Consider the following 26,738-nt stretch of genomic DNA (forward strand, 5'->3'; position numbering starts at 1 on the left):
CTCATGATAGATTGGGACTATTTCCTCTTCAGTTGTCCTTGTTGAAGAAGTAAAAACAGTTTGATTTAATTAAGAAACAAATGGCTGAACTGTGCTTATTAATTTTAAAATTTTAAATAATGTATGTTATTTTTTAAAAAAATCAAATATTGTGGAAGGTTATAAAGTAATAATTCTTCCCTTAAGTAATTCTGTTTTGCTTTTCTGTTTTTTCCTACTTGTGGAATCATATTGGGGATCTTTTCTGCAATTTGCTTTTTCTAAACTTTTAAATTCAATATATGTAAGTGAAGTTGTCTTAAAAGTATCTGTGTAGCACTTCTGTTGCACAGTGAAAATTGCTCAGTCCAACTTTTTGCAGCCCCATGGACTGTGGCCTGCCAGGCTCCTCTGTCCATGGAATTCTCCAGGCAAGAGTACTGGAATGGGTTGCTATTCCTTTCACCAGGGCATCTTCCTGACCAGAGATCAAAGTGGGTCTCTTGCATTGCTGTTAGGGGCTTTACCATCTGAGCTACAAAAGAACCCTGTTGCATAAATGCTTAGTAATTTGACTTGTCCCTTTTGGGTGGACATCTGGGTTGCTTCCACGAATTTAGACTATAAAAAGTACTGCAGAGAACATCCTTGAAACCATGTCCTTGCTTACTTGTACTTGTAGGATACATTCTTTAAAGTGAAATCGCAGGATCAAAGAGTTTTTTCTTTTAAAATTTAGATATTACTGTCTTTCTTAAAAATGTTATACCAGTTTATCCTGCCATCTATATTGTTTCCCTGTACTCTTGTTAATATGTCTGCTAATCTTTTTTTAAGCTTGCTAATTTGAAGGGTGGAAAACAGTGTCATATAGCATGAATTTGTTCTTATGACTTATGAGGCAGAAAACTTTTTCCATATATATACTATATTTTTTCTTCAAAAGCCCTGTCCATTATTTTTTGCCCATTTTTGTTCCCTATCAGATGGCTGTTATTTTTCTTTTGTTTTTGTGAAGAGTTCTTTCTATGTTAAGGCAGTTCCTCCCTTTGACTATCATACACTATGAGTATTTTTAACTGTTTATCTTTTGACTTTGCTGATAGTGTGCATGTGTAGTTTTTATGTGATCACATAGCTCTTGTATTGCTTTTAGATGTCTTGTCATGCTTAGAAATCATCCAAAATTATGAAAAAGGAACATGGATGATTTTTTTTTTACCTTTATGGGTTTTTTAAGATTCAATGTTTGATCCATCTGGAATTTATTTTTAATAATAAGTCAGCTGGGATCTAATTTACAGTTTTTTGAAATGGCTACCCAATTGTTTCAACATTATTTATTAAATCTCCTTTTCTGTATAATACTTATCACCCTCATTTCTAGTTCAGATTCCATTTCTCTGCAGTAGTGTAGATGTGACTAGTAGAGAATTTTGAAAGGTTTTTTGAGGTCAGTGGAACAGTAGAGGATTTAGATGGATTATACTTTTTTTTTTAATCTCCCCTTTTGCTTCTAAGATTGATAAATGATTGATTCTTTCAAGGACTACTCCTAAACGCATCCATCCTATGGACATAGAGATGGCTTTCCCATGATGGTTTTAGATTATATATATCTATGTGGAGAGCAAGGTAAAGTTGGGATGAAGGTTTCTGTGGTATAGTCAATGAGAATTTTTTAGAAAATAACCAGGATTTTAAAATGAGTTTGAAATTCTCTAGGAAGTAAAAACTTGCTAGTCAGTGCCTACGCATTAGCTAATTCTGTACTTTACCACAAAGATACAAAGAAACACTAGCTAAAAGAAGTGAAACTTGAAACATGGTTATTAGTCACTACCATGTAGTCCTTAGTCATCTTTAAGAATTTAGTCACTATAAGTAGCACTTGATTTTTTAAATTGTAACTAATGAATTTTTAAAAACTTTTACTTTGTTTTGAGCTATAGCCCATCAACAATGTTATGGTAGTTTCAGGTGAACAGGGAAGGGATTCAGCCGTGTGTGTGTGCGTGTGTGTGTGTGTGTGTGTGTATGTATGTATGTATGTATATATATATGTATCCATTCTCCCCCAAGCATTCCTCCCATCCATGCTGCCACATAACATTGAGCCGAGTTCCCAGTGCCATACAGTAGGTCCTTGTTGGTTATCCATTCTAAGTATAGCAGTGTGTACGTGTCCATTCCAAACTCCCAAACTGTCCCTTCCCCGGATTGAAATTTCCCCCCACAACCGAAAGTTTGTGAGCCTGTTTCTGTTTTGTAAGTAAGTTCATCTGTATCACATTTTAGATTCTACATCAAGTGATACCATAGGATATTTATCTTTCTGACTTAGTATGATAAGCTTTAGGTCCAGTCATGTTGCTGCAAATGGAATAATTTCATTCTTTTTTATGACTGATCAATATTTTTTTTTCCTGATCTCTATGGCTAGAGATCAGAAGATGGGTTTTACTTCAGGCTCATTTTTTTTTTAAATTTTATTTTATTTAACTTTACAATATTGTATTGGTTTTGCTATATATCAAAATGAATCTGTCACAGGTATACATGTGTTCCCCATCCTGAACCCTCCTCCCTCCCCCAGGCTCATTTATTTACTGGTCATGAGACTGTGGGCAAGATGGTTGGTGTCTTTGAATCTGATTTCTTTGTTTTGAAAATAGAAATGACACCAGCTGTCCTTTATTTATCTATTTTTGGCTGTGCTGGGTTTTTGTTGCTGCACGGGCTTTTCTCTAGTTGCGGTGAGCAGGGCCTACTCTCCAGTTGCCATGCGTGGGCCTCTGTATACAGTGGCTTCTCTGGTTGCAGCTTCTGGGCTCCAGAGCACAGGCTCAGCAGCCATGGCGCATGGGCTCAGGTGCGCCTCTGCACGTGGAATCTTCCCAGATCAGAGATCAAACCATGTCTCCTGCATTGGCAGATGGATTCTTTACCACTGAGCCACCAGGGAAGCCCCTAGCTATCTTTTTATTTCACTGGGTTGTTATAAAGAATAAATGTGATGAGGTATGATCAACATTTTATAAATATTGAAATTTTGCAGCAAGTTTTTATTTTTTTGGCCCTACCACGTGACATGCAGGATATCCATTCCCCAAGCAGGGGTTGAACCCAGGCCTTGTCAGTGAAAGTCCAGAATCCTAACCACTAGGCCTCCAGGGAACTTCTTGCAGCAAGTTTAACAAGGATGAGGATTTGGAAATTTGGAGACCATAGTGACTCCAGAAAAGAAGGAGTTACAAAAACAGGTTGGGGATGAATTACTAGTGAGAAAGTGAAGATAGAAAGTATAAATCATTTTTCTAGGACATTTATTGAAAAGAACAGCATGGGTCACAAAAGATGAGGTTCGTTGGAAAGAGCTGCCATTTGTTTCCAAAGGGCATTGTTTCCAAAATTTCAGTTATTTTTAATTTTGCCATTATCTCTGTACTCTATTTACTATTATAAAGATCACTGAAAAGTCCTCCTCCTAAGCAATAAATTCTGTAAAGTCATAGGCTTGTTTTAGTTACATATTTGTTTCTAAAATGATAAGTAAACATGTACTACTGGACAAAAATTCACAGATTTGATTTTGAGTACCACTGATGACATCCATATAATTTCAGCAAAATTTTAAAGACTGCATTGTCTCTGAGTGTAATGTGGGTGCTATAAACTACTCAATGTGTTGAATGATTTGAACAGTTTCTCAAAAGACTTAAAAAGGATCAAGGCAATAGTTTAAAGGGTTAGTCTTGAAAAAGAGATGGGCTACCCCTTTCTCTGACACAGGAGTAGTGGAGAAGAGGATTAAAGATAGTGAACATTAAAATACAAGATATTTTAGGAGTTGGCACCTAAAATGATCAATTGAAGGTAAGGTTGCCTGGTAAGCTTGGGACTTGAAAAAGGTGGAAAATGTTTGGATCTATGCTTGTGATGAATGTTACAGAAATTCATCAAGAGGCAAAGACAGATACTACATTTTTTATTGTAGGCCTGGTTAAGACTTGACAGCATCAGTTTATATAGTGGGCCTATTTTCTATATTATTTCTGCAAGGTGTGGCAATTCAGAATCAGAAAAAGCAGATAGGCAATATCTGGGATTGGGATATGGCTTGGCAGGTTCAGGAAATTGGTGGTGGTGATGAGGGAAGGATGGAAATAATGACAGAGGGTTAGTAACTCTTGGCTGGGTAAGAAAACTGGGAAAGCAAAAGAATAATTTCCATGAGAAGAAAATCTGTTTCCTTATGTTTCTTTTTAGAGCAATGAAATCTTTTCTAGAAACTGCCCAACAGACTTCTCATATCTCATTGGCCAGAACTAGGTTATAAATTAGGCTGTCTTCCTTTTGCCTCTTTATTCTTTTCTACCCTACTTAGAGTCCATAGCGTCAGCCTCCCAGGGCACAATCAATCCAATGGCTCCCATGCCCTCTTGTTTCTGGGAGGGTTTGGTCATGGTTGGGTTGGACAGCCCTGATAGGAGATCCAAGGGCAGAGAGTAAGGAGTGTTTTTGTAATGTCAGTTTCCTTTGGGCTGGGTAACCATCACTTCTATTCAGTTCTTTCCAAAGTGTTCTCTTTGGCTTTCCTTGGCTTTTCAGGATAGTAGCAGTTTTTGGTTGTGTGTTACTAGCCCTAAAATCTACACCATCTTTTGTTGTTTTTCTTAAATTTGTTGACACATTTATAAAAAAGTTCCTTCTAAACTCTTCTCAGTAACTATAAGTGGGCCATCTCTAACTGAGTACTCGTGCCCATTCTTGAAGCAGTCTCTGGCAAGGGGAATGAGACACATACCCTTGTGAGGGAAGCACCAGCCTTGTTCACCATAGTCCCATGAGATTATAAAAAGAAACTGTGCGTGTATGTCAGCCAGACTTAGAGTAAATTTAGCCGTCTAGAACAGAAGTTGTCATACACAACCACTTTCATTCATTTATGCCTGTAGCGCTTCTGGACCATGTGGCCCCCCAAACCTAAAGTTCTCTCTGGCCCATTACAGAAAAAAAATTGCTGATCCCTGATCGAGGACTATACTGTTCAGTATGGTGTGGTTGAACACTTGAACTGTTGCTAGTCTGAACTGATTTAATATTATAGTTGTAAAATACATACCACATTTCAAAGACTCACTTGCATCTGTTTTTCCTTTTTCATGTGGCTCCTAGGAAATTTTAAAATACATATGTGGTTCACATTTATGTATCTGTTGGACAGCTTTGATCTAGACAGTAACTGGTAACCTAGAAAGTAAGGAATTAAAAGCTGCCCTTTAGCACAAGCCTCTGTTAAGTACAGTAGGGCTTCCTAGGTGGTACTAGTGATAAAGAACGCACCTGCCAGTGCAGGAGACGTAAGTACAGTATTGTAAAGCTAAGAGAGCTTGGCACCTGGAGGCATTTGACTCACGGTCAAGTCCCAGAAGACCCAAGTCCTTACAAGTCTTCATGCTGTTTCCATTGCCTGAGATAATCTTTCCGAGTACCTGTTCACTGTGAATTTTCCTTATCATTTGAGACTCAAATATCAAATATTGACTTCCTCTGCAAAAGCTCACTCCACCCTCACGATTCCACAGCCCTTCTGTGTATTGTAATTATCTGTGTTTGCATATTTCTACTGAGAGCCTAAAGGAGGGGGCAGTTGAAATACATGCCTAATACCCTGAATATATTGGGTTCTCAGAGGATTTTTACATCATGAGTAAATATATAATTGAATGAACAAGTGAGTTACTAATTTAATAAGTTTGGTTATTTGTCTTTTCCTTCTGGGTAACACTGGCAATAAATTTGGCCTAGTCGTATAAGTATAGGATTTTACAGGAGTCAGATTTAGTGAAAAGTCGTGAAGAAGCAGCCCAGGTAGAAAAGCATAACTTTCTGGAGCTGTTTAGTATAGGCCCCATTGCTCTCATTTACATTTTAATATCAATAAAAGTATTATAATAGCACAGTACAGTAATCTTTTATTTAACATAAAGATTATGTATAGTACAGTCTTTTTCTCTTTTTAAAAGGTGCTAATTTTAGGCAGGTCTTCATTAAAACTGGTTCAGATTAGATTTTTGATACTTCAGGGAGTGCGTTTTTAAATATTCAGTTCAATGTCGTAGATTCTACAAGTGTGAGGTAGTATTAATGAAGATAAATGTCTCAAGCCTGACTTCTTAGAAATCAGTAGGTTAGGAAAAAAAAAATCGAGAGTAGTGTTCTTTAAGGATTTATCTTTAGGTCTACTAGTAGGTATTAACAGTTAATGATCAGTTAACAGTGATATTAATGATTTAGACAGATATTTCAGACACTGCAAGGCACTCAGACCTTGTTTATCACTACTTCCGAGTCAACATTTTAGAAATTTAGAAGCCTTGAGTTTACTCAGGTGGTTGGTTGTCTGTATATAGATCCTTAAATCATTGGATATTCGCTTTTATGGCATTATTCTTTTGATTTTTATGACAGTTAAGTTTTGGTGGATAGCAGGAAAGTAATTTTCTTCTGAATGTTATATGAGGTTAATTTTAAGGTGAAAGAAAATGAATTTTAAATGTATTTTTCTCTGACTTTATAGAACGTTACTATTACTTGGAGTGGGGCCTTCAGAGATTCTAGTCTAACTGGGAAAAAGTTTCCCAGCTTTCCAATCTCTTGACTCATCAAACCAGTTTGAAATGGTGGTGATGTTATTTATGGATAGACACATTCCTTTTGGAAGTGATGCACAGTAGTGAGAATTAATCTTTGGTGTCTTCTTCCCCATCTCCCTGTGGTCGTTAGTTGAAGGAAAGAAGCTTCTGTATTCATTTATTTGTGAATCCATGGTCTGATCATAGTAGAGAGCTAAATAAAAGTATTTTTTACAACTGATAGAAAAATCAAGTGGATATTTGTTTCACCTTCATATTTCTTGCCTAATAAGGTACCAGTTTGATAAGGAACCATATCATCAAAACTTATCATCTTTCCACTCCCAGTGCCATTGTTTTGACTTATGGCAGTATTATTTCTTGTCAGGATTTATTGCATTTCACTTCTGTGATCCTTTCTTTCTCTCCTGCCAGAGGGTGGACTTTTCTAATATCAGATCATTTATTCTTTTGCTTAAAATTCTTAATTTCCTCAAAGCTGTTGTGATACAGACCGTTCATGGTATGACCTCCAGCCTCCTTCCCAGTCATAAATTCCACTGTTATCAACGATTAAAGGTATTACTTCACTGCCTTCTGGCTTCTTCTGTTGTTGGTATTGATGAGTCAATACCAGCATAATCGCAGTTCTCTTGAAGGTGATATTTTCTTTCTTGTTGCTTTCAAGGGCCTTTTGTAGTTTGCTTTAAAATAAACCTTTGTGTAAAAGATAAATTAAAAAAAACTCTGTATTATACAGTTTTACTATCATATATCTTTACCCAACTTGGGATTCTTTGATCTTCCTTTGAGGACTGGCATTTTTTAACACTTGTGGAAAGTTTTCAGCCATTACTGCTTCAAGTTTTTTCTCTCATTTTAGGGCTTTTATTAGATGTATTTTGGACCTTCACATTCTCCATGCCTTTTTTCCAAGGTGATTATTGTGAAAAGATATAAATAGAGGATTAAATAAGTTTTATTTCAGTCATAAAAATAGTAGACCAATAAAATTGACATAGAAGACTATGTAAGACATGCAGATATTAACAGTCTAACAAATGAAAACAGTGTGCGTAATGACTCCATTTTTATAATATGTATATTTATAATATTTAATATTACTATTTGATATTTACCAAAGTAAAAGAACAGATGATATTTACCAAAATATTAGTTACTCAAACACCATAGGGTAGTGGGTGATTTTGTTAGAGTTTTGTGGGGGCAGGGGGTTTGGATTTTTAAAATTTTTCTATAAATGAAAACAGGGAGTCTGTTCTCATTTCTCTTGTGTGTTTACCTAGGAGGTGGAATTTCTGGCTCATACGGTAATAACTCAGTATTTACTTTTTAAGGAAGTTCCAGACTTTTTCAAAAGCACTACCTTCTCAGCAGTAGTGTGAGAGGGTTTTAATTTCTCCGTATCGTGGTCAAAATTTTTCCTCCTCACTTAAACTGTTTTATTTGTACCAAGTAGTTCCACTCTTACAAACTTCATTTTTACAAGCATGTATTAACACTTCTCTAATTGCGTAACAGAACAGTTGTCACATCCAGTCCTTCTCAAAATTTCGTGCTGGTGCAGCTCTTTCTAGCTTTGCTGAGATAATTGACACATAACATTGTATAAGCTTGAGGTGTACAGTGACCAGCACTTACAGCCATCCTACTGGATGTAAAAAAGCAATATTTGTGGTTTTGATTTGCATTTTCTTGATGGCAGTGATATTGAACGTCTTTTCAAATGGTATCAACCATTTGTGTATCGTTTTTGGAGACATGTCTATTCAGACACTTAAATTGGACTGTTTGTCTTTTCCGTTGAGTTGTAAGAGTTGTTTACGTGTTCTGTATGCAGGTTCCTGATCAGATTTGCAAGTATTTCCCCTATTTTGTGTCTTTTAACTTTCTTGATAATATCCCTTGGAGCAGAAAAGATTTTTTAAAAATTTTAGTGAAATCCAACTTATCTGATTTTTCTGTTGTTGCTTGTACATTTTACTAGTCATAGTTACAGGATCTATGCAGAGAATCTGCTAAGTCGCTTCAGTCGTGTCCGACTCTGCGACCCCATAGACGGCAGCCCACCAGGCTCCCCCGTCCCTGGGATTCTCCAGGCAAGAACACTGGCGTGGGTTGCCATTTCCTTCTCCAATGCATGAAAGTGAAAAGTGAAAGTGAAGTCACTCAGTCATGTCCGACTCTTAGCGACCCCATGGACTGCAGCCTACCAGGCTCTTCTGCCCATGCGATTTTTCAGGCAAGAGTACTGGAGTGGGGTGCCATTGCCTTCTCCGTCAGAGAATCTAATTTCCTGTTATTGTCAGAATTGGATTTTGTAGCATCTTATGATTAATACAGTTGTAAGCATGGTATGTACCTATAATAGTGTTCTTTTTTCAGCTTACCATTTTTATGTATAAATTTCCTTCTATTTATATTGCCTATGCTTCCTTTTTAAAAGTTGTGTTATGTTTTGTGGTTTTACCAAAGTTTGTACTTGGTCATGTTTTGCTTGTTTTTTAAGTTCATGATTTAAATAATGTTGATGGGTAGCTCTCCTATCTACTTAAAAATTACATTTTTTCTTTACTTAGGTCGGGTTGACTTAAAACAGTTGATATCAAAGAAGATAAAGTTGACAGCAGAGGCAGAGGTAAGTAATTCTCTCTTCCAGAAACAAAAATGTAGATTTTAGGGTAAATGGTTTTATTCAGTGCAGTTTTTAATGCTAAACTGTTTAAAGAACTATTTACTTTTCTTATCAGTTGACATTATCCTGTGATGAACAGGATATGCAGACCCTTATGGCAGAAAGTGAAGAGGAACTAAAAAGCCTCTTGATGAAAGTGAAGGAGGAGAGTGAAAAAGTTGGCTTAAAGCTCAACATTCAGAACACTAAGATCATGGCATCTGGTCCCATCACTTCATGGGAAATAGTTGGGGAAACAGTGGAAACAGTGTCAGACTTTATTTTTTTGGACTCCAAAATCACTGCAGATGAAATTTAGAAGCCTTGAATTGAATTTAGAAGCCTGGTGATTGCAGCCATGAAATTAAAAGACGCTTACTCCTTGGAAGGAAAGTTATGACCAACCTAGATAGCGTACTTAAAAGCAGAGACATTACTTTGCCTACAAAGGTCTATCTAGTCAAGGCTATGGTTTTTCCTGTGGTCATGTATGGATGCGAGAGTTGGACTGTGAAGAAAGCTGAGCGCTGAAGAATTTATGCTTTTGAACTGTGGTGTTGGAGAAGACTCTTGAGAGTCCCTTGGACTGCAAGGAGATCCAACCAGTTCATTCTAAAGGAGATCAGTCCTGGGTGTTCATTGGAAGGACCAATGTTGAAGCTGAAACTCCAGTATGTTGGCCACCTCATGCAAAGAGTTGACTCATTGGAAAAGACCCTAATGCTGGGAAGGATTGGGGGCAAGAGGAGAGGGGGACAACAGAGGATGAGATGGCTGGATGGCATCACTGACTCAATGGACATGGATTTGGGTAAACTCTGGGAGTTGGTGATGGACAGGGAGGCCTAGCATGCTGCAATTCATGGGGTCGCAAAGAGTCGGACACGACTGAGCGACTGAACTGAACTGTGATGAACAGGAAAATAAGATCTACCATCTTGTCATTCTGCCTAAGAACCAGATTATCATTTTTTTCCTCTGCCATCATACATCTTTCACCAGTAAAATTCAGTTTTAGTGAACATGATACAGTTGATGCTTGTATAAGTGCTTGTGTAGGTACTTTATGAAAGTATCTGTCATGGTTCATAGTGAATAATGGGCCTTCAATAAACATTGAATCTGAAACTAGAGATTCCCTGTTAGGGATATAGAACAAATAGAAATATCAATTCGCAAACCACATTAAGAGATTTCAGGGAATTCCTTAGTGATGCAGTGGTTGGGACTCAATGCTTTTGCTGCTGTGGCCTGGGTTCAATCCCTGGTCAGGGAACTAAGATTCTGCAAGCTGCTCAGTACAACCAATAAATAAGTAAGTAAACAAACAAAGACCTTTCAGGCAAGGGAAACAGTTCTACAAGTTTGAATTCACCAGCGCCTTCAGGAAATCTGGAGAACAAAGAACACTTAAAAAAAATGAAGGACTTCTCTGGTGGTTCAGTGGATAAGAATCCGCCTGCCAGTGCAGAGGACATGGGTTCAGTCCCTGGTCCAGGAAGATTGCACGTGCTTCAGAGCAACTAAGCCCATGCACCTCAACTACTGAGCCCATGTGTTGCAACTGCTGCAGCCTGTGAGCCTGGAGCCTCTGCTCTGCAATGATGCATAGCCCCTGCTCATGGCAACTAGAAGAAGCCTCCATATACCAACAATAACCCGGTGCAGCCAAAAATAGTCAATTAATTCATTAAAAAAATCAAATACTATGTGTGCCTGAATGTAAGTTGGCTTCAAATGCAAGGCAGACAGATCCCTTTCTCCCAGTAAGATTACTTCCAAAATTGATTAGCCAACCTGAATATATAAATGTCCAGGGATGTAGATGAAATAGCCCTGTTTTCATTTATTAATTAGTCACATGTGCATGCATGCATATACACATTTATATTGTTGCTAAATTGTGTCTTTGCTGTCCTGTGAACTATAGCCTGCCGCCTCCTCTGTCCATAGGGTTTCCCAGTCAGGAATACTAGAGTGAGTTGCCATTCCCTACTCCAGGGGATCTTCCCAACCCGGGGATCAAACTCATGTCCTACACTGACAGGTAGATTCTTTACCACTGAGCCACTAGGGAAGCCCCCTAAAAGGGGGGTCTGCCTTGTATTTGAAGTCAGCTTACATGCATGTGGGCTTCCCTGTTGGCTCAGTCAGTGAAGAATCTGCTTGTAGTTCAGGAGACCCAGGTTTGATCTCTGGATTGGGAAGGTCCCCTGGAGAAGGAAATGGCTACCCACTCAGGTAGTCTTGCCTGGAAGATTCCATGGACAGAGACTGACTGGCTATAGTCCATAGGGTCGCAAAAAGTCAGACATGACTGAGCAACTAACACTTTTAACTTTTTTCACTTGCATGCATTTATATAGAATACTTTAAATTTAGATATTTTTATCTTATTTTGTAAAACAGTATATGTAAGATAAATAAGATAAGCAGGGCATAGCTTGAGCAGAGGTATGGAGGTAGGCAACTTAAACTGTATCTTGGAAACGACACTTGATTGACATCTGTGCCTCTGGTGGGATATGATAAGAAAATAAAATTTGGGCTAGATTGTAAGGCATTTTTTTCCTCTTCCTTCATGCCCTTATTCATGAAGCTCTTTCTGTGTGAAATTTTCTTTAACTTCCTACCTTCACTAATCAAAATCCTATATATCCTTCAAATTCTCCCTCAAATGCTGGTGCTTCTGAAGTTTTCTGAAACCCCAGCTTGAAATGTTATCCGTCCTACTTTATACGTCTAAGTTCTTAGTTTATGCCCGTAACATATACTCTATAATTGTTACACACTGCTTTGTTCTGAATGAATCGCCAAAATTCCTCTGGTGAACTTACAGGCAATTTAACTTAAGAGTGTTTTGATTGGCAGTTTGGTATCAAATGAGATTGAACATCTTGCCATTATTAAGGAATTGGAATGTTTTTGAGGGAGATGTATTAGGAATGCTCTACCCATATCAAAGTTGAAGAAACTATTGAGTTTGAAGATGAGACCACGTTGGAAGCTCCTGTAATATTTTTAATAGTGACGGGGGAGCCTGGTGGGCTGCCGTCTATGGGGTCGCATGGGGTCGGACACGACTGAAGTGACTTAGCAACAGCAGCAGCAGCAGCAGTGACTAAACAGGGGCAGGGAGGAGAAGGGAACCCGTTTAGAAGTCCTGTTGTGTGCTAGGCCTTAAACTAGGTGTTTTATATATGTAACCTTATTTACTTAAATTCTCCCTTTCATAACAATAATGTCTAACTGGTTATATTTTTTTGTTGTTTTCTTTTATTGATTACACTCACTAACGTGAAATGACCATTAAGATGGCAGGTATGTGAATATTTTTCAGAGCCATGAAATTTACTTGTTCTTTTCCCTTGTGGGTCTTAGAAATAATTTTAAAGACAAATGAAAATAAACAATCTTTCTAGTCATTTGTTATTTGGTGTCATGTTCCAATCCAGTTGGCACACTTTTCCCTTAGTGTTTAAAGTGAGAACACTGGACTAGTTATCTACAAGTGCCCCTTCAGCTCTAATAGTATGTATCATTGTGATGTATGTAGCTAACTTAAACTTTGGCTCCTAATTCTCTACTTCCTATTGTAAACAGAATAGATAATCTATAGATTGTATTGGGCAACTCTTTCAGCTCCGTGTAACTAGTTGTCAGATATAAATACAGTATGCTGCTGCTAAGTCACTTCAGTCGTGTCCAACTCTGTGTGACCCCATAGACGGCAGCCCACCAGGCTCCCCTGTCCCTGGGATTCTCCAGGCAAGAACACTGGAGTGGGTTGCCATTTCCCTCTCCAGTGCACGAAAGTGAAAAGTGAAAGTGAAGTCGCTCAGTCGTGTCCGACTCCTAGCGACCCCATGGACTGCAGCCCACCAGGCTCCTACATCCATGGTATTCTCCAGGCAAGAGTACTGGAGTGGGGTGCCATTGCCTTCTCCATTAATACAGTATACCTAGTTAAATTTGAATTTCAGACAAACAACAGATAGTTTTGTTAATCATCATGCAATATTTGAGACATAACCTAGTCTCAAAGTTAGTTGTTTATCAAATTCAAATTTGTTCTTGTTGCTTAGTTGCTAAGTTGTGTCTGACTCTTTTGTAATCCCAAGGACTATAGCCCCGCTCCTCTGTCCATGAGATTTCCCAGGCAAGAACACTGGAGTGGGTTGATATTTCCTTCTTCAGGGAATCTTCCCAACCTAGGAATTGAACATGTAAAGATGTAAAGAAGATTAAGCAAACTCTTTAGTCCTAAGGGAAGAAAAATGAGAGCGATGATGGCATTAGTGGGTTGAACTGATTGAATTTCTTAAAGTCACTTCTAGATCTAAATGCTGTCATAAAAACTTTGAAATACTCAATTAAAAAAAATCTGGTTTCCTTTGATGTGCAGAAGCTTTTAAGTTTAATTAGGTCCCATTTGTTTATTTTTGCTTTTATTTCCAATATTCTGGGAGGTGGGTCATAGAGGATCCTGCTGTGATGTATGTCAGAGAGTGTTTTGCCTATGTTCTCCTCTAGGAGTTTTATAGTTTCTGGTCTTACATTGAGATCTTTAATCCATTTTGAGTTTATTTTTGTATATGGTGTTAGAAAGTGTTCTAGTTTCATTTACAAGTGGTTGACCAGATTTCCCAGCACCCAGTTCTAATGAGGTGGATGAAACTGGAGCCTATTATACAGAGTGAAGTAAGCCAGAAGGAAAAACACCAATACAGTATACTAACGCATATATATGGAATTTAGAAAGATGGTAACAATAACCCTGTATACGAGACAGCAAAAGAGACACTGATGTATAGAACAGTCTTATGGACTCTGTGGGAGAGGGAGAGGGTGGGAAGATTTTGGAGAATGGCATTGAAACATGTAAAATATCATGTATGAAACGAGATGCCAGTCCAGGTTCAATGCACGATACTGGATGCTTGGGGCTGGTGCACTGGGACGACCCAGAGGGATGGTATGGTGAGGGAGGAGGGAGGAGGGTTCAGGATGGGGAACACATGTATACCTGTGGTGGATTCATTTTGATATTTGGCAAAACTAATACAATTATGTAAAGTTTAAAATAAAATTAATTAAAAAAAAAATCTGGTGCTAGTGGAATCATACGGCATTGTGTAACTCTCAGTCATGACCTTTTAAAAGCCTCGTAATTGTGTTGTAACAAGCCTTTAAAGATCTTGGAACAGTCCAGTTTATTTCAGTTTAGTCACTAGCTGTCTTTTAAGGAAGTTTTCTGGAGGTTTGGTCAGACCAATTTTGCTTGTATCTCATTGGCAAGAACTTAGTCTCCTGGCCACACCAAGGTGCAAAGGGAGACTGGGAAATTTATTTATTCTGGGATTTAAGTGCCCAGGTAGCAAATTAAGGGTCCTGATACTAAGGAACGGGGTGGGAAATGATAGATTGACTGGCAACAGTCACTGCAGCAACTGTCTGTTGTAGTTCACTACCCCTGGTCTTCTGATCATTTCTTACCTTCTTCTGGCTGTGTAAGTGTGACTACATTCTTCTGTTTCCCTTTCTGCCTTTTCTTATTTTATTTAAATGCATAAATGTGTTAGTCTTTAGTCTACTTGGAACCTTGAAAAAGTTCATTGTTCTTTGTGATCTCATCACTTAGTTACAAAATGAAGAAATGTCCCTCCCGTATACTGCCTTTGGGGGTGTTCAGTAATTCAGTTCTGTGAACAACACTTACTTGGTCCCTTGGTCTGTCGTGTACTACGTTAGGAGCTGAGATTTTGGAGAAGTCATTTCTCATGGTAGCTGGTACTAACTACTACATATAAAATGGATATGCAAGAGGAGCAACAACTGAATTAGATACCTTTGAAGTGTTCATTGAAAGCTATAAAGTGATGTTACTATTAGTTGGTATATGTGATGAGAAATTATGTGATGTTAGAGCTCTGTTGAAAAGATTACAGGTGATGGTTACTCTCTGTTTTGTAGTTAATGAGAATCCAAAATATCAAAATTAGTAATGTTCTGCATATCACTGATTGAGGTACTTTTCTTTTCGAATATTTGTTTTCTATTTTAGTGCCAAAGAAAAATCAGTGGCATATTAGATTAAATACTTTCTTCCAAAAGAAAAAAGAAAGCACAAAGTTTAACAGATTTTATTTTAATGTTGTGATACCTTATAACAACAGGAGGATTGTTTTAAGCACAGGAGGAATATATTTTCTTAATGTAGGTTTTTTCCTGATTGTAGAAGTAGTATAGGCTCAATGTAGAAAATTTATACGAGACAAAGTATAAAAAGGAAACACAACCCATATACCCATCACTTGGAAATAATATTTTGGTTTATTTCCTCCCAATAATTTGTTTTCCTTCTTGTATCATACATGCAGATCCAAGTAGACACATGTGGGCATTTGTGTCATAGATACACTGGCAAAATCAGCATCAATCTATATAATCAGTTTGTGTATTTTTCTTAACATCATTTTTTGGGCTTTTTTTTGTGTGTGTTAAAATATTCTTTGAAAATGTGATTAAGAAAAAAATTATTTCATGATAGTCATTTGTATGGATACATCATTTGGTAACTACTGGGAGTGTAGTTTTACTCCTTTCTGATTTTCTGGCATTTAATAATGGCTAATGAAGTGAAGGAGGTAGGCAATGATGATGAGAAGCAGTAAAGTATACCATTTGAATAGTTAAGATGAGGGAACTACCTAAGTAGATTGAGGTTAAAAAGTGTATTTCAGGTCAGTTTAGGCTGATAACAATGTGATATCAAGAATATTAGAGTCTTACTTACATTGGGAGATAGCCCAGGATGAATTTCATTTTAAACAAAAAGGGATTAAAATTCAGAGCTCTGATTTCATTAGTTCCTGGTTTACCTTGAACTTTGTCTTCCTTATTAAGGACTGTGTAATAGTTATACTCAAGACTTTTTTTTTTCCTTTGGAGGAGGAATTTATTATAATGCACAACTTAGGACTGTAAACTTATGCTAAACAACACCTTTTTACTATATTACCTGCCATTTTCCAGCTACATGTACGTACATCATTGACTTTTTAGGTTTTACTTTTTTGACTTACGTTAATCATATAGAAAATATTTTATATAAAGTATGGTGGAAAGCAATGTAATGTAATGTGAACTTAGGTCATAGACTGGAGTTCTGATCCTAGTTCTGTAGCCTACGAGTGGTGACCTTGGGTAAGTCACATCACTTGTTCAAGCTTAGATCTCTCATGTGTAAAATAGGCATTCTGTTACATACTTCAGAGATTGTTTTAAGACTAGAAATAATACATAAAAGCCCCTTAGAAAGTATCTAGCATAAAGCAGTCATTTAATTAACAGTCATTGCAGACAATAATGATTTTTACTCCCTTCCACTTAATAGTTTCCACAAAGAAGTCAGGGCTATGTATTATTTTTTTTTAGTATCTACCTTCTGCTTTATATTAATAATAGACATTGAATAAAGTGAGCAGTTGTATGAGTAGGAGTTTTGGTGGCAGGAGTTGATTTCAAAAACTGTTAGGAAATTTGTTTATCACCTGTTGTCTTGGCAGTCGCTTTGCTAAGAGCTGGCTGTACAGTGGTTAACAAATAGACATAGTTTTACAGCCAAGTGGGGAAGGTAGACATTAAGACACCAAAAAAGAACTATATAGCATTTCAGATTGCATTAAGTGCAGTGATGGAAAAGAATAAGATGCAGTAACTTTAGAGTGAATTGTCAGGGGAGACCTCTCTTGGAGAGTCAATTTAAACACTGTATTAACCTCTTCTATTGTGTTCCCGGCTTTGCCTGAAACGGTCAGGTTTCTGGTTCCATGCCACTGTGAGGTTAAAAGATTCTCTGTGCAAAGCCAGGCAGTGAATCAAGAAACAAGTAATTCATGAACTAGTGATATGACCTTATGGAGTCAGAGTATAATTTATTTTTAAATTTCTTTTGTACTTACTAAGTTACCATTTTATTAGAAAAGGATATAATAACTCAGGAACAGCCAGGTGGGAGAGATGCACAGGGCAAATATGGGGAAAGGCCGCAGAGCTTCCATGCCTGCTGAGGGTGCCATCCTCCCGGCATTGTCATATGTTCACCAGCCCGGAAGCTCAGGAATACAATATTTTGTGCTCTGGGCTCAGAGTATATATTTTTACTTGGTGTTTCTTTCTCTCAGCCTGCTTTTTTTTCATACCTCTGTAACTGTTACTTTATCCAAAAACAACCCTACTCTTTTCTAATTTTAAGATTTAGTCAGTCCAAAGTAACCTCTGTTTGGAAGGCTTTTAATTGTAGAAGTGTTCTCCTTCTAAAGTGCAAATCTGAATATGTTTGTAAACTTTGTGCTTATTAAAACATCATGGTTTCTAGTTGTCCTTAGGATAAAATGAAAAATCCTTAAAATGAGTGAATTCTGTGGCAGTCCAGTGGTTAGCACCTCTCACTTGCACTGCTGAAGGTGCGGGTTTGATCCCTGGTTGGGGAAACTAAGATACTACAAGCCTCGTGGCTGTGGCCAAGAATTAAATCTTAAAATGGCTGAAAGGTCTGTCATGAACCCGTTTGCTTCTCCAGCTTCGTCTGTGATCACCAGTGCATGTCTTCACTGTGTTCTAACAATAGGATCTTTGTTTCATGGTGGTGGTTCTGGATTCTTAAAATCTTAGAGGTTATCTTCATCAGCTGCTTGTTTTAAAAAATGAGGTTCTTTGATAGATTAGAAAAGCAAGGTGCTTAGATAGTTTCTAGTTAATGGTCTGCCTCCTTCCATCACCCTTCTGTCCATCTGTTGTGCTGGGACCATCATAGTCCTTGGCTGGCTGAAATGAGTGTTAATAGGGATGAGATTGAGAAGATAAACAAATTAGAAAGCCTATAATCATCAGTCTCCTTTTCAGATTATTGATAGACATTTTTAGACAAATTTATTGTGGTCATGTTTTGAAATTCCTATTAAAACCAATTTCGTGTAATAGAAGAACTCGGAAGAAGGCTGAAGTGGAACACTCCTTGTACTATGTTTTTCTGTGTTTCCTCTTACAAAAGGAATGACAGTAATAAGCAGTCACTCTTTATTTTTCATCAGTACTTGGATATGTGAAAGAAGGAGGCTAAAGAAACTTAATAGTGTCCATAATAGAGTTCTTCCTTATGTCCCAGTGGCAGCAGCTTCTATCAACTTTAATTTCTCAGAGAAAGAGGACAAAGGCATTGTTGATGAAAAAAATTAGAAAGTCCTTTTAAAAAAGAAATGAACATTTTTATTCGAGCCAAGTTGAGGATTATAACCTGGGAACAGCCTCTCAGAAAGCTCTAAGAACCTTCCCACCTACGAGAGGTCATAGACACTTAAATTTTGAGTCAGAGGCTGTACATTAAATGACATTATTGACAGCTTACACAGTCCCCGTGGAAACTGTGGGTCATTGGGGCCCTTTACAAGGTTATCTCTGAAGGAGTTTTGGTGGCAGGTTGTTGTGAAGGAGTTGTGACCCTTGAGGAGATTAGGAAGGTATGTTATCTCCTAAGGAGGTCAGGTGCATAATATATGCTAAAGGGGAAGGAGAAGGTTTGGACAGGCAGAGAAAAGATTTGTTTGATCTGTCTTTTCTTGCCATAAAATATACATTTTACATCATCAGCATTAAGAAATGCCTTTATCAAACCCAAGTCTGTGTGCCTGGTACACTGTGAAACCAAACAAACTGAAATGCAGAGTTTAGAGCAGAGAAAGGTGTATTGCAAGGACCAAGCAAGTGTTACTCAAAAACTGGCTTCACTCCCTGGTGGGTGTTTGTTGAACCAAAAGACACAACTAGGGCAAAGAATGGGAGAGTGATTTATTACCTGGAAAACTCTGGGGGTCTTTCCCCAAACAGTGTCTCTCCAACAGTAAAATTTGGAAAGTCTTAACCTAAGGGTACCTGCATACTCATGAAGGGGCTTGAGCTGAAGAAAATTGAGCATAAAATTAGGCCAGAGGTCAACAGAAGCTTTCGTTGATTGGAGGTCAATATCATTATTCCAGCTTCTACCTTGGTGAGGACCTTAGTTCTTGCTGAACTGGAGGATTTATTGTGTATCCCTTGAGGAGGAACTAGGATTGATTAATCACTGAACAATTGTTTTTTGACTCTTTTTTCCTTTGTTTCATGCATTCCCTTACTTCCATTAATATCTTTAATTACTGAGACCTGTTCAAAGGCAAGCATTGTGACCAGGCTTAGATCACAAAATTTCTTGAGGCCAAAAATGGCTTCTCTTTTGTCAAGAAAACCATGTCTAGTTTTCTTTTTCTGGGGATTTTCTACTGTACCTGCCTGCTCAAGGAGAATGTGTGGCTCGTGCTCAAAAGACCTGAACTCCTGGTGGTTTTCAGGGAAGAATTTTTAAAGGCAACTTTTGGGGTGACAGGGCAGCATTTAGGGAGATAACTATAGAGAGTGTAACTTTCTTCTGATTGATTGGTAAAGAGGTAACAGGGTGCTATTCTAGGAATCTCAAATCAGCAACCTTCTGGTTGGACCAGTCTGCAGTGTGAGCCTAAAGTTACCATCTTCCACCTGGAATTGTTTCTGAAGAACAATTTGAAGATATGTATCAGTTAGTTAAGTGTTGAATAGTAGTAGAAGTGTTAGTCATTCAGTTATGTCTGACTCTTTGTGACCCCACGGACTGTAGCCTCCCCAGGCTCCTTTGTCCATGAAATTCTTCAGGCAAGAATACTGGAGTGGGTAGCCATTCCCTTCTCTGAGGATCTCCCTGACCCAGGGATCAAACCTAGGTCTCCCACATTGCAGGCAGATTGTTTACCCTCCGAGCCATTACATTACTCCTCAGAATATCCCTTGAGGAGGAACCAGGATTCTGTTTTACTGTTGAACTATGTATCTTGACTGCTTTTTCTTTGTTTCTGCATTGTTGTTGTTCAGTTGTTCAGTCGTGTCCGACTTTTTGCGACCCCTTGGATTGCAGCACGCCAGGCTTCCCTGTCCTCCACTATGTGCCAGAGCTTGCTCAAGCTTATGTCCACTGAGTCGGTGATGCCATCCAACTATCTCGTCCTCTGTCATCCCTTCTCCTCCTGCCTTCAGTCTTTCCCAGCATCAAGGTCTTTTCTAATGAGTTGGCTCTTTGCATCAGGTGGCCAAAGTATTGAAGCTTCAGCATCAGTCCTTCTAATTAATATTCAGGGTTGATTTCCTTTAGAATTGACTGGTTTGATCTCCTTGCAGTCCAAGGGACTCTCAAGAGTCTTCTCCAGCACCACAGTTCAAAAGCACCAATTCTTCAACGTTTAGCTTTCTAAAGAAATGGTCCAACTCTCACATCCATACATGACTACTGGAAAAACCATAGTTTGACTGTACAGACCTTTGTTGACAAAGTAATGTCTTTGCTTTTTAATATGCTGTCTAGGTTGATCATAGCTTTTCTTCCAGGGAGCAAGCATCTTTTAATTTGCATGTTTCTGCATTAGTAACATCTAATTAGTATGAATCCATTCTTTGGAATGCAGAGAAGGTTTAGGAGGCTCAAACCTTTTTCCTGCAGACAAGAAATAGGGAACACAGAAAGGTTTTTATACCTGGAAGGGCCCCACAGGGTCCTGCTCAGTTTCACTTCCACTGAAAGAGTAATTCAAAATGTAAAAGTGATTTGTTTGTTTCAGGAACCTTATTCAGGGACCCTGAAGCCCAGGATATAGTCTCTCAGTGACTCTTAGGGGAGTGTTCAGAAGAAGCAGGTGAGAAGTCAGATTTGTATGTGTGTGTGTATATATATATACACACACACACACACATACATATATGTGATTTATATATATATATATATATATATATGATTTTTGCCTGGAAAAAACATACAGTCAAGCATAGAAAGATTACTGACAATCAGCTTACTGTCTAGGAGTCTGTATATCCAAAGCACAGAGTTTTTCTCCATTCTGAATTCCCCTGGGGGCAGCGGGGGACTGTGGATGGGATGACTGCACTGCCTGTGGCTTGACCCTTATAGAGCTGGAATGGTGGGCAGCATTCTTTGTTTATAGTAGAAGTTTTGGAGTATGAGGGGAAAAGGAAGGTGATCGAGAATGGTCTGATTGCCAAGGAGGGTGAGGATAAGGAGATTGCTGTAGGCTTTGGGAATTGCAAGTTTTTTGGCATGTGTGGCAACAGCTGATGTGTGGGTGAGACTAAGGCACAAGAAGAGTTCGTGCCTTGAAAAGCTGACTGAGTATGTTTGAGTTGGGTAGATTAAGACCTGATTTCAGTAGCTTTTACGATGTCTTTGTACAAACACACATTGTGTTCTCTCCCCTCCCCCAGCCCCCATGCTTCTGGGCTTACTTAACCCAGTACTTAATTGAGAAGGGTACTGATTCCAGGGTATGATGAAATGGCTTGATTCCTCATTACCACATCTCAAGATTCCAGGCTTCTTTTTGTAATGCTGAGTAAGATTTCAGTGAACTGATATGAGTAGGGGGTAAAGTGTTAAGACCTTAAATGGTTTAGCCCCTCTTCTGCCATCCTCCCCTTCTTTTCTGACCTCAACTCTTATCACTCTTTTGCTTCAACTGTGATGTCCTATTTCCCAAACATGTCAAGGCTGTTCCTGCCTCAAGCCTTTTTACATGTATGCTTTTTTCTTTCCGGTACTTTTCCCACATATAAATCAACTGCTGCTAAGTCGCTTCAGTCATGTCTGACTCTGTGCGACCCCAGAGATGACAGCCCACCAGGCTCCCCCATCCCTGGGATTCTCTAGGCAAGAACACTGGAGTGGGTTGCCATTTCCTTCTCCAATGCATGAAAGTGAAAAGTGAAAGTGAAGTCGCTCAGTCGTGTCCGACTCTTAGCGACCCCAGGGACTGCAGCCTACCAGGCTCCTCCATCCATGGAATTTTCCAGGCAAGAGTACTGGAGTGGGGTGCCATTGCCTTCTCCAATAAATCAACTAATTTGTGCTTTTACCTTATACAGATCTTCTCAAATGTCATCTTAATCTTTGAGGCTTTCCCTGACCTCTCTATGAAAAATAACACCCTCTTTCCCTGAGTCCCTCTTTATTTTTTGCCTTAACACCATCTGGCATCCTGTATGTCCTGTTTACCCTCATTGGAATTTTAAGTTCCGTGATGACAGGGACTAGGTTTTTTTCATTGTCATATCTCACCAGTGCTACAAACATTGCCACAACAGTGCCCAGAACTGTCCCTAGCACTTAGTGGATTGAATGAATTCTTTCCTTTCTTCTCTTTCAGTATATTTCTACGTTGGACAACATTTTTGTAGTTGGAAAAAACCCTTGATTTATTAAGCAGTTCAGTTCTTTTAGGTTAGTGCAAAAGCATTTACAGAGTTTAATGAGAAAATAACCTTTTTTTTTTTTTAAGTGCCACTTTTTTTGGTGTTTTGTTTTTGGTTGGGGAAGCATCATACCTATTGAAAAATTTGAAAATGAAGAGGGGCATGTAATTGAAATGAAACAAGCAAAAGAAAGTAAAAATACTATTTGAATAACCTTAATGTGAACAAGGAACAACAGACTGGTTCCAGATAGGAAAAGGAGTTCGTCAAGGCTGTATCTTGTCACCCTGCTTATTTAACTTATATGCAGAGTACATCATGAGAAACGCTGGACTGGAAGAAACACAAACTGGAATCAAGATTGCCCGAAGAAATATCAATAACCTCAGATATGCAGATGACACCACCCTTATGGCAGAAAGTGAAGAAGAACTAAAAAGTCTCTTGATGAAAGTGGAGAGTGAAAAAGTTGGCTTAAAGCTCAACATTCAGAAAACGAAGATCATGGCATCCGGTCCCACCACTTCATGGGAAATAGATGGGGAAACAGTGGAAACAGTGTCAGACTTTATTTTTCTGGGCTCCAAAATCACTACAGATGGTGACTGCAGCCATGAAATTAAAAGATGCTTACTCCTTGGAAGGAAAGTTATGACCAACCTAGTTGGCATATTGAAAAGCAGAGACATTACTTTGCCAACAAAGGTCCGTCGAGTCAAGGCTATGGTTTTTCCTGTGGTCATGTATGGATGTGAGAGTTGGACTGTGAAGAAGGCTGAACGCCAAAGAATTGATGCTTTTGAACTGTGGTGTTGGAGAAGACTCTTGAGAGTCTCTTGGACTGCAAGGAGATCCAACCAGTCCATTCTGAAGGAGATCAGCCCTGGGATTTCTTTGGAAGGACTGATGCTAAAGCTGAAACTCCAGTACTTTGGCCACCTCACTCGAAGAGTTGACTCATTGGAAAAGACTCTGATGCTGGGAGGGATTGGGGGCAGGAGGAGAAGGGGACGACAGAGGATGAGATGGCTGGATGGCATCACTGACTCGATGGACAGGGAGGCCTGGCGTGCTGCGATTCATGGGGTCACAAAGAGTCGGACACGACTGAGCGACTGATCTGATCTGATCTGATCTGAATGTGAACAAGTAATTTTATAAAACTCTTTATTTCTTCCAGGGGACATAGGTTCTCTATGTTTTGTCCTTAAAACTGTAGCAGGAAGGGGAACCCTTTCTAGGGCCCAAGAATGGGCCCTTGTCTAACACTGGGAGGTGAATTGTCTTGAGAAGACACACGTGCTGACAAAGCAAGAGACTTTATTGGGAAGGAGCACCCGGGTGGAGAGCAGGAGAGTGAGGGAGCCCAGGAGAACTGCCCTGCCGTGTGGCTCGAAGTCTCAGGTTTTATGGGGTGGGATCAGTTTCCAGGTTGTCTCTAACTCAGGGTTCTTCCTCGTGGTACGTGTAACACTCAGCCAAGACGGATTTGAGTGGGCATTCTGGGACTGTGTATTTTATATTTATTTTAGACTAGGAAATGATGTTAGACAAAAAGCAAATTCGAGCGATTTTGTTACTTGAGTCAAGAATGGGTCATAAGAATCAGAGACAACTCACAGTATCCACAACACATTTAGCTCAGGAACTGCTAGCGGATGTACAGTGCGGTGGTGGTTCAAGAAGTTCTGCAAAGGAATTGAGAGCCTTGAAGATGAAGATTGCAGTGGCTGGCCATCAGTAATTGAAAATGACCAATAGAGAGCCGTCATCGAAGCTGAGCCTCTTAAAACTACACAAGAAGTTGCCAAAGAACTCAACCATTCTTTGGTCCTTCCGCATTTGAAGCAAATTGGAGATACGTGAAAAAGCTCGATAAGTTTTTGCCTAATGAACTGACCACAAATCAAAAATATCGTCATTTTGAAGTTCCATTTTCTCTTTTCTGTGCAGCAACAACAAACTGTTTCTTGATTGGATTGTGATGTGGGACAAAAAGTGAATTTTATATGACAACCAGCAATGATGGCTTAGTGATTGGACCAGAAGAAGCTTCCAAGCACTTCCCAAAGCCAAACTTGCACCAAAAAAGGTCATGGTCACTGTTTGGTGGTCTGCTGCTGGTCTGATCCACTACAGCTTTCTGAATTCCAGCAAAACCATTACAGCTGACAAGTATGCTCAGCAGATCAAGGAAATGCACCAAAAACTGCAACGCCTCCTGCCAGCATTGGTCAACAGAAAGGGCCCGATTCTTCTCCATGGCAATGCCCAGCTGCATGTCACACAGCCAGTGCTTCAGAAGTTGAACTAATTGAGCTACAAAGCTTTGTCTCATCCACCACATTCACCTGACCTCTTACCAACCGACTACCACTTCTTCAAGCATCTGGACAACTTTTTGCAGGGAAAACACTTCTACAACCAGCAGGAGACAGAAAATGCCTTCCAAGAGTTCATCGAATCCCAAAGCACAGATTTTTACGCTACAGGAATAAACTTTTCTCATTGGCAAAAATGTGTTGACTGTAATGGTTCCTATTTTGATAATAAAGATGTGAATGAGCCTAGTTATAATGATTTAATGTGGTAAGTTTTCATAGGTGGCTCAAACGGTAAAGTGACTGTCTGCAATGCTTGAGACCTAAGTTCGATCCCTGGGTGGGGAAGATCCCCTGGAGAAGGAAATGGCAACCCACTCCAGTACCCTTGCCTGGAAAATTCCATGGACCGAGGAGCCTGGTAGGCTACAGTCCATGGGGTTGCAGAGTCGGACACGACTGAGCGACTTCACTCTCTCACTTTCTCATGGCCTGTGGGATCTTAGTTCCCTGACCAAGAATGCCCATGCCCCTTGCAGTGGAAGCAGAGTCTTCACCACTGCACCGCCAGGGAAGTTCCTGCACTCTTGTTTCTTCAGTGCTCCTCCCTTGTTTCTGCATTCCATTCCTTTGATGATTAGCCGCCATTTGAACCTTTGTAAGGAAGGTCAGGGAGGCTGAATGAAGCCTATTTCCTTCAAACAAGAAACTAGGGTACAGAAAGACTTTTGTGCCCAGGAGCCCCGTAGGCTCCTGCTCAGTTTCACTGTCCTGAGGGCTGGGGTTTCAGTGTATTCTCACTGCCCAAGACCTCTCCCACCTCCCTCCAACCCAACATTTGAGAACCCTGGGAGAAAGTAGTTTGAAAAGCTTTCACATAGTTTCATTAGATACATTAATATTTTAAGGCTTTGCTTTTAAAGGACTTGGTCAAACTGTTAAGAGTCCAGGACTTTCCTGATTGTCCACGGGTTAAGAATCCACCCTGCAGTGCAGGGGACATGGGTTTGATCCCTGGTTGGGGAACTAAGATCCCACATGCCATGGAGCAACTAAGCCAGTGCTCCTCAACTCCTGAGCATGCGTGCCACTAGATAGTCCATGCGCTGCAACGGTAGATCCTGCGCAACGCAAAGGAAGAAGATCCTGTGTGCCACAACCGGATCCTGTGCAGCCAAATAAATATTAAGCCCAAATCGAAACATTCCAGAAAGCAAAAACAGAATCCAGAAAAAAGGCCACTTCAGATATTTTAGGTTCAACCTAACTAATATAATTAGAAGGGAGAGCATTTTTTTTTTCTTGTAGAAATTAGTAAGTAATACTTTGTTTTTCTTTGTATAGATGAGTCCTGCCAGTTTAAAAATACCACAATTTACAATTTGAGCATCCACAGTAGGTGGCCTATTGTAATTTGAAGAAATTTTTTTGGCCAGTGCTTTTTGAAAACTCTGAATTTGTAAGTTTTGAAGTGTTAAAATGTATAACAATTCTGTTATAAATGTATGTGTTATAGAGTAGATAAATATATATCTATGGAGGTAGGAATAAATATTGTATAAATGTTGGTATCATACAGTAAAGACACGACTTATAAACACTGGGTACTTGGTGCTGAAGGGGTTGATTGAAAAGAAGGGGACTTAATTGTATAATGGTGACATAATATTGATTTTTACTTTGTTTTCCATATAAAAATTTGAAGAGAAGAAAATACTGTTATTTTTAGCATTTCTGTCATTTTGGTTTTATATGTCATTCAGAGGAGTTCATTTAGTAGAC

General features: G+C 39.0%; 1 protein-coding gene and 1 long non-coding RNA gene across 7 annotated transcripts in view; both read left to right on the forward strand.

Moving 5' to 3' along the window:
* The window catches only part of SOAT1 (sterol O-acyltransferase 1), a 61,779-nt gene that overhangs the window by 16,696 nt on the left and 18,345 nt on the right, over nt 1–26,738 (forward strand). For all 6 annotated transcript variants that reach the window (XR_011560899.1, XM_019976724.2, XM_019976723.2 and 3 more), the window contains one exon: nt 9,218–9,276. Coding sequence is in view for 5 of the 6 variants with exons in the window: in XM_019976724.2 (XP_019832283.2) it covers nt 9,218–9,276 (59 nt within the window). In the remaining variant the exon portion in view is untranslated. The remainder of the gene's footprint in view (nt 1–9,217; nt 9,277–26,738) is intronic.
* On the forward strand, nt 9,283–25,205 carry LOC139176426 (uncharacterized). Its single transcript, XR_011560900.1, has 2 exons — nt 9,283–22,663; nt 24,589–25,205. It is a non-coding gene; the product is annotated as an uncharacterized lncRNA (long non-coding RNA).

Source organism: Bos indicus, chromosome 16, assembly GCF_029378745.1.
Source record: "Bos indicus isolate NIAB-ARS_2022 breed Sahiwal x Tharparkar chromosome 16, NIAB-ARS_B.indTharparkar_mat_pri_1.0, whole genome shotgun sequence".
Taxonomy (NCBI): Eukaryota; Metazoa; Chordata; class Mammalia; order Artiodactyla; family Bovidae; genus Bos; species Bos indicus.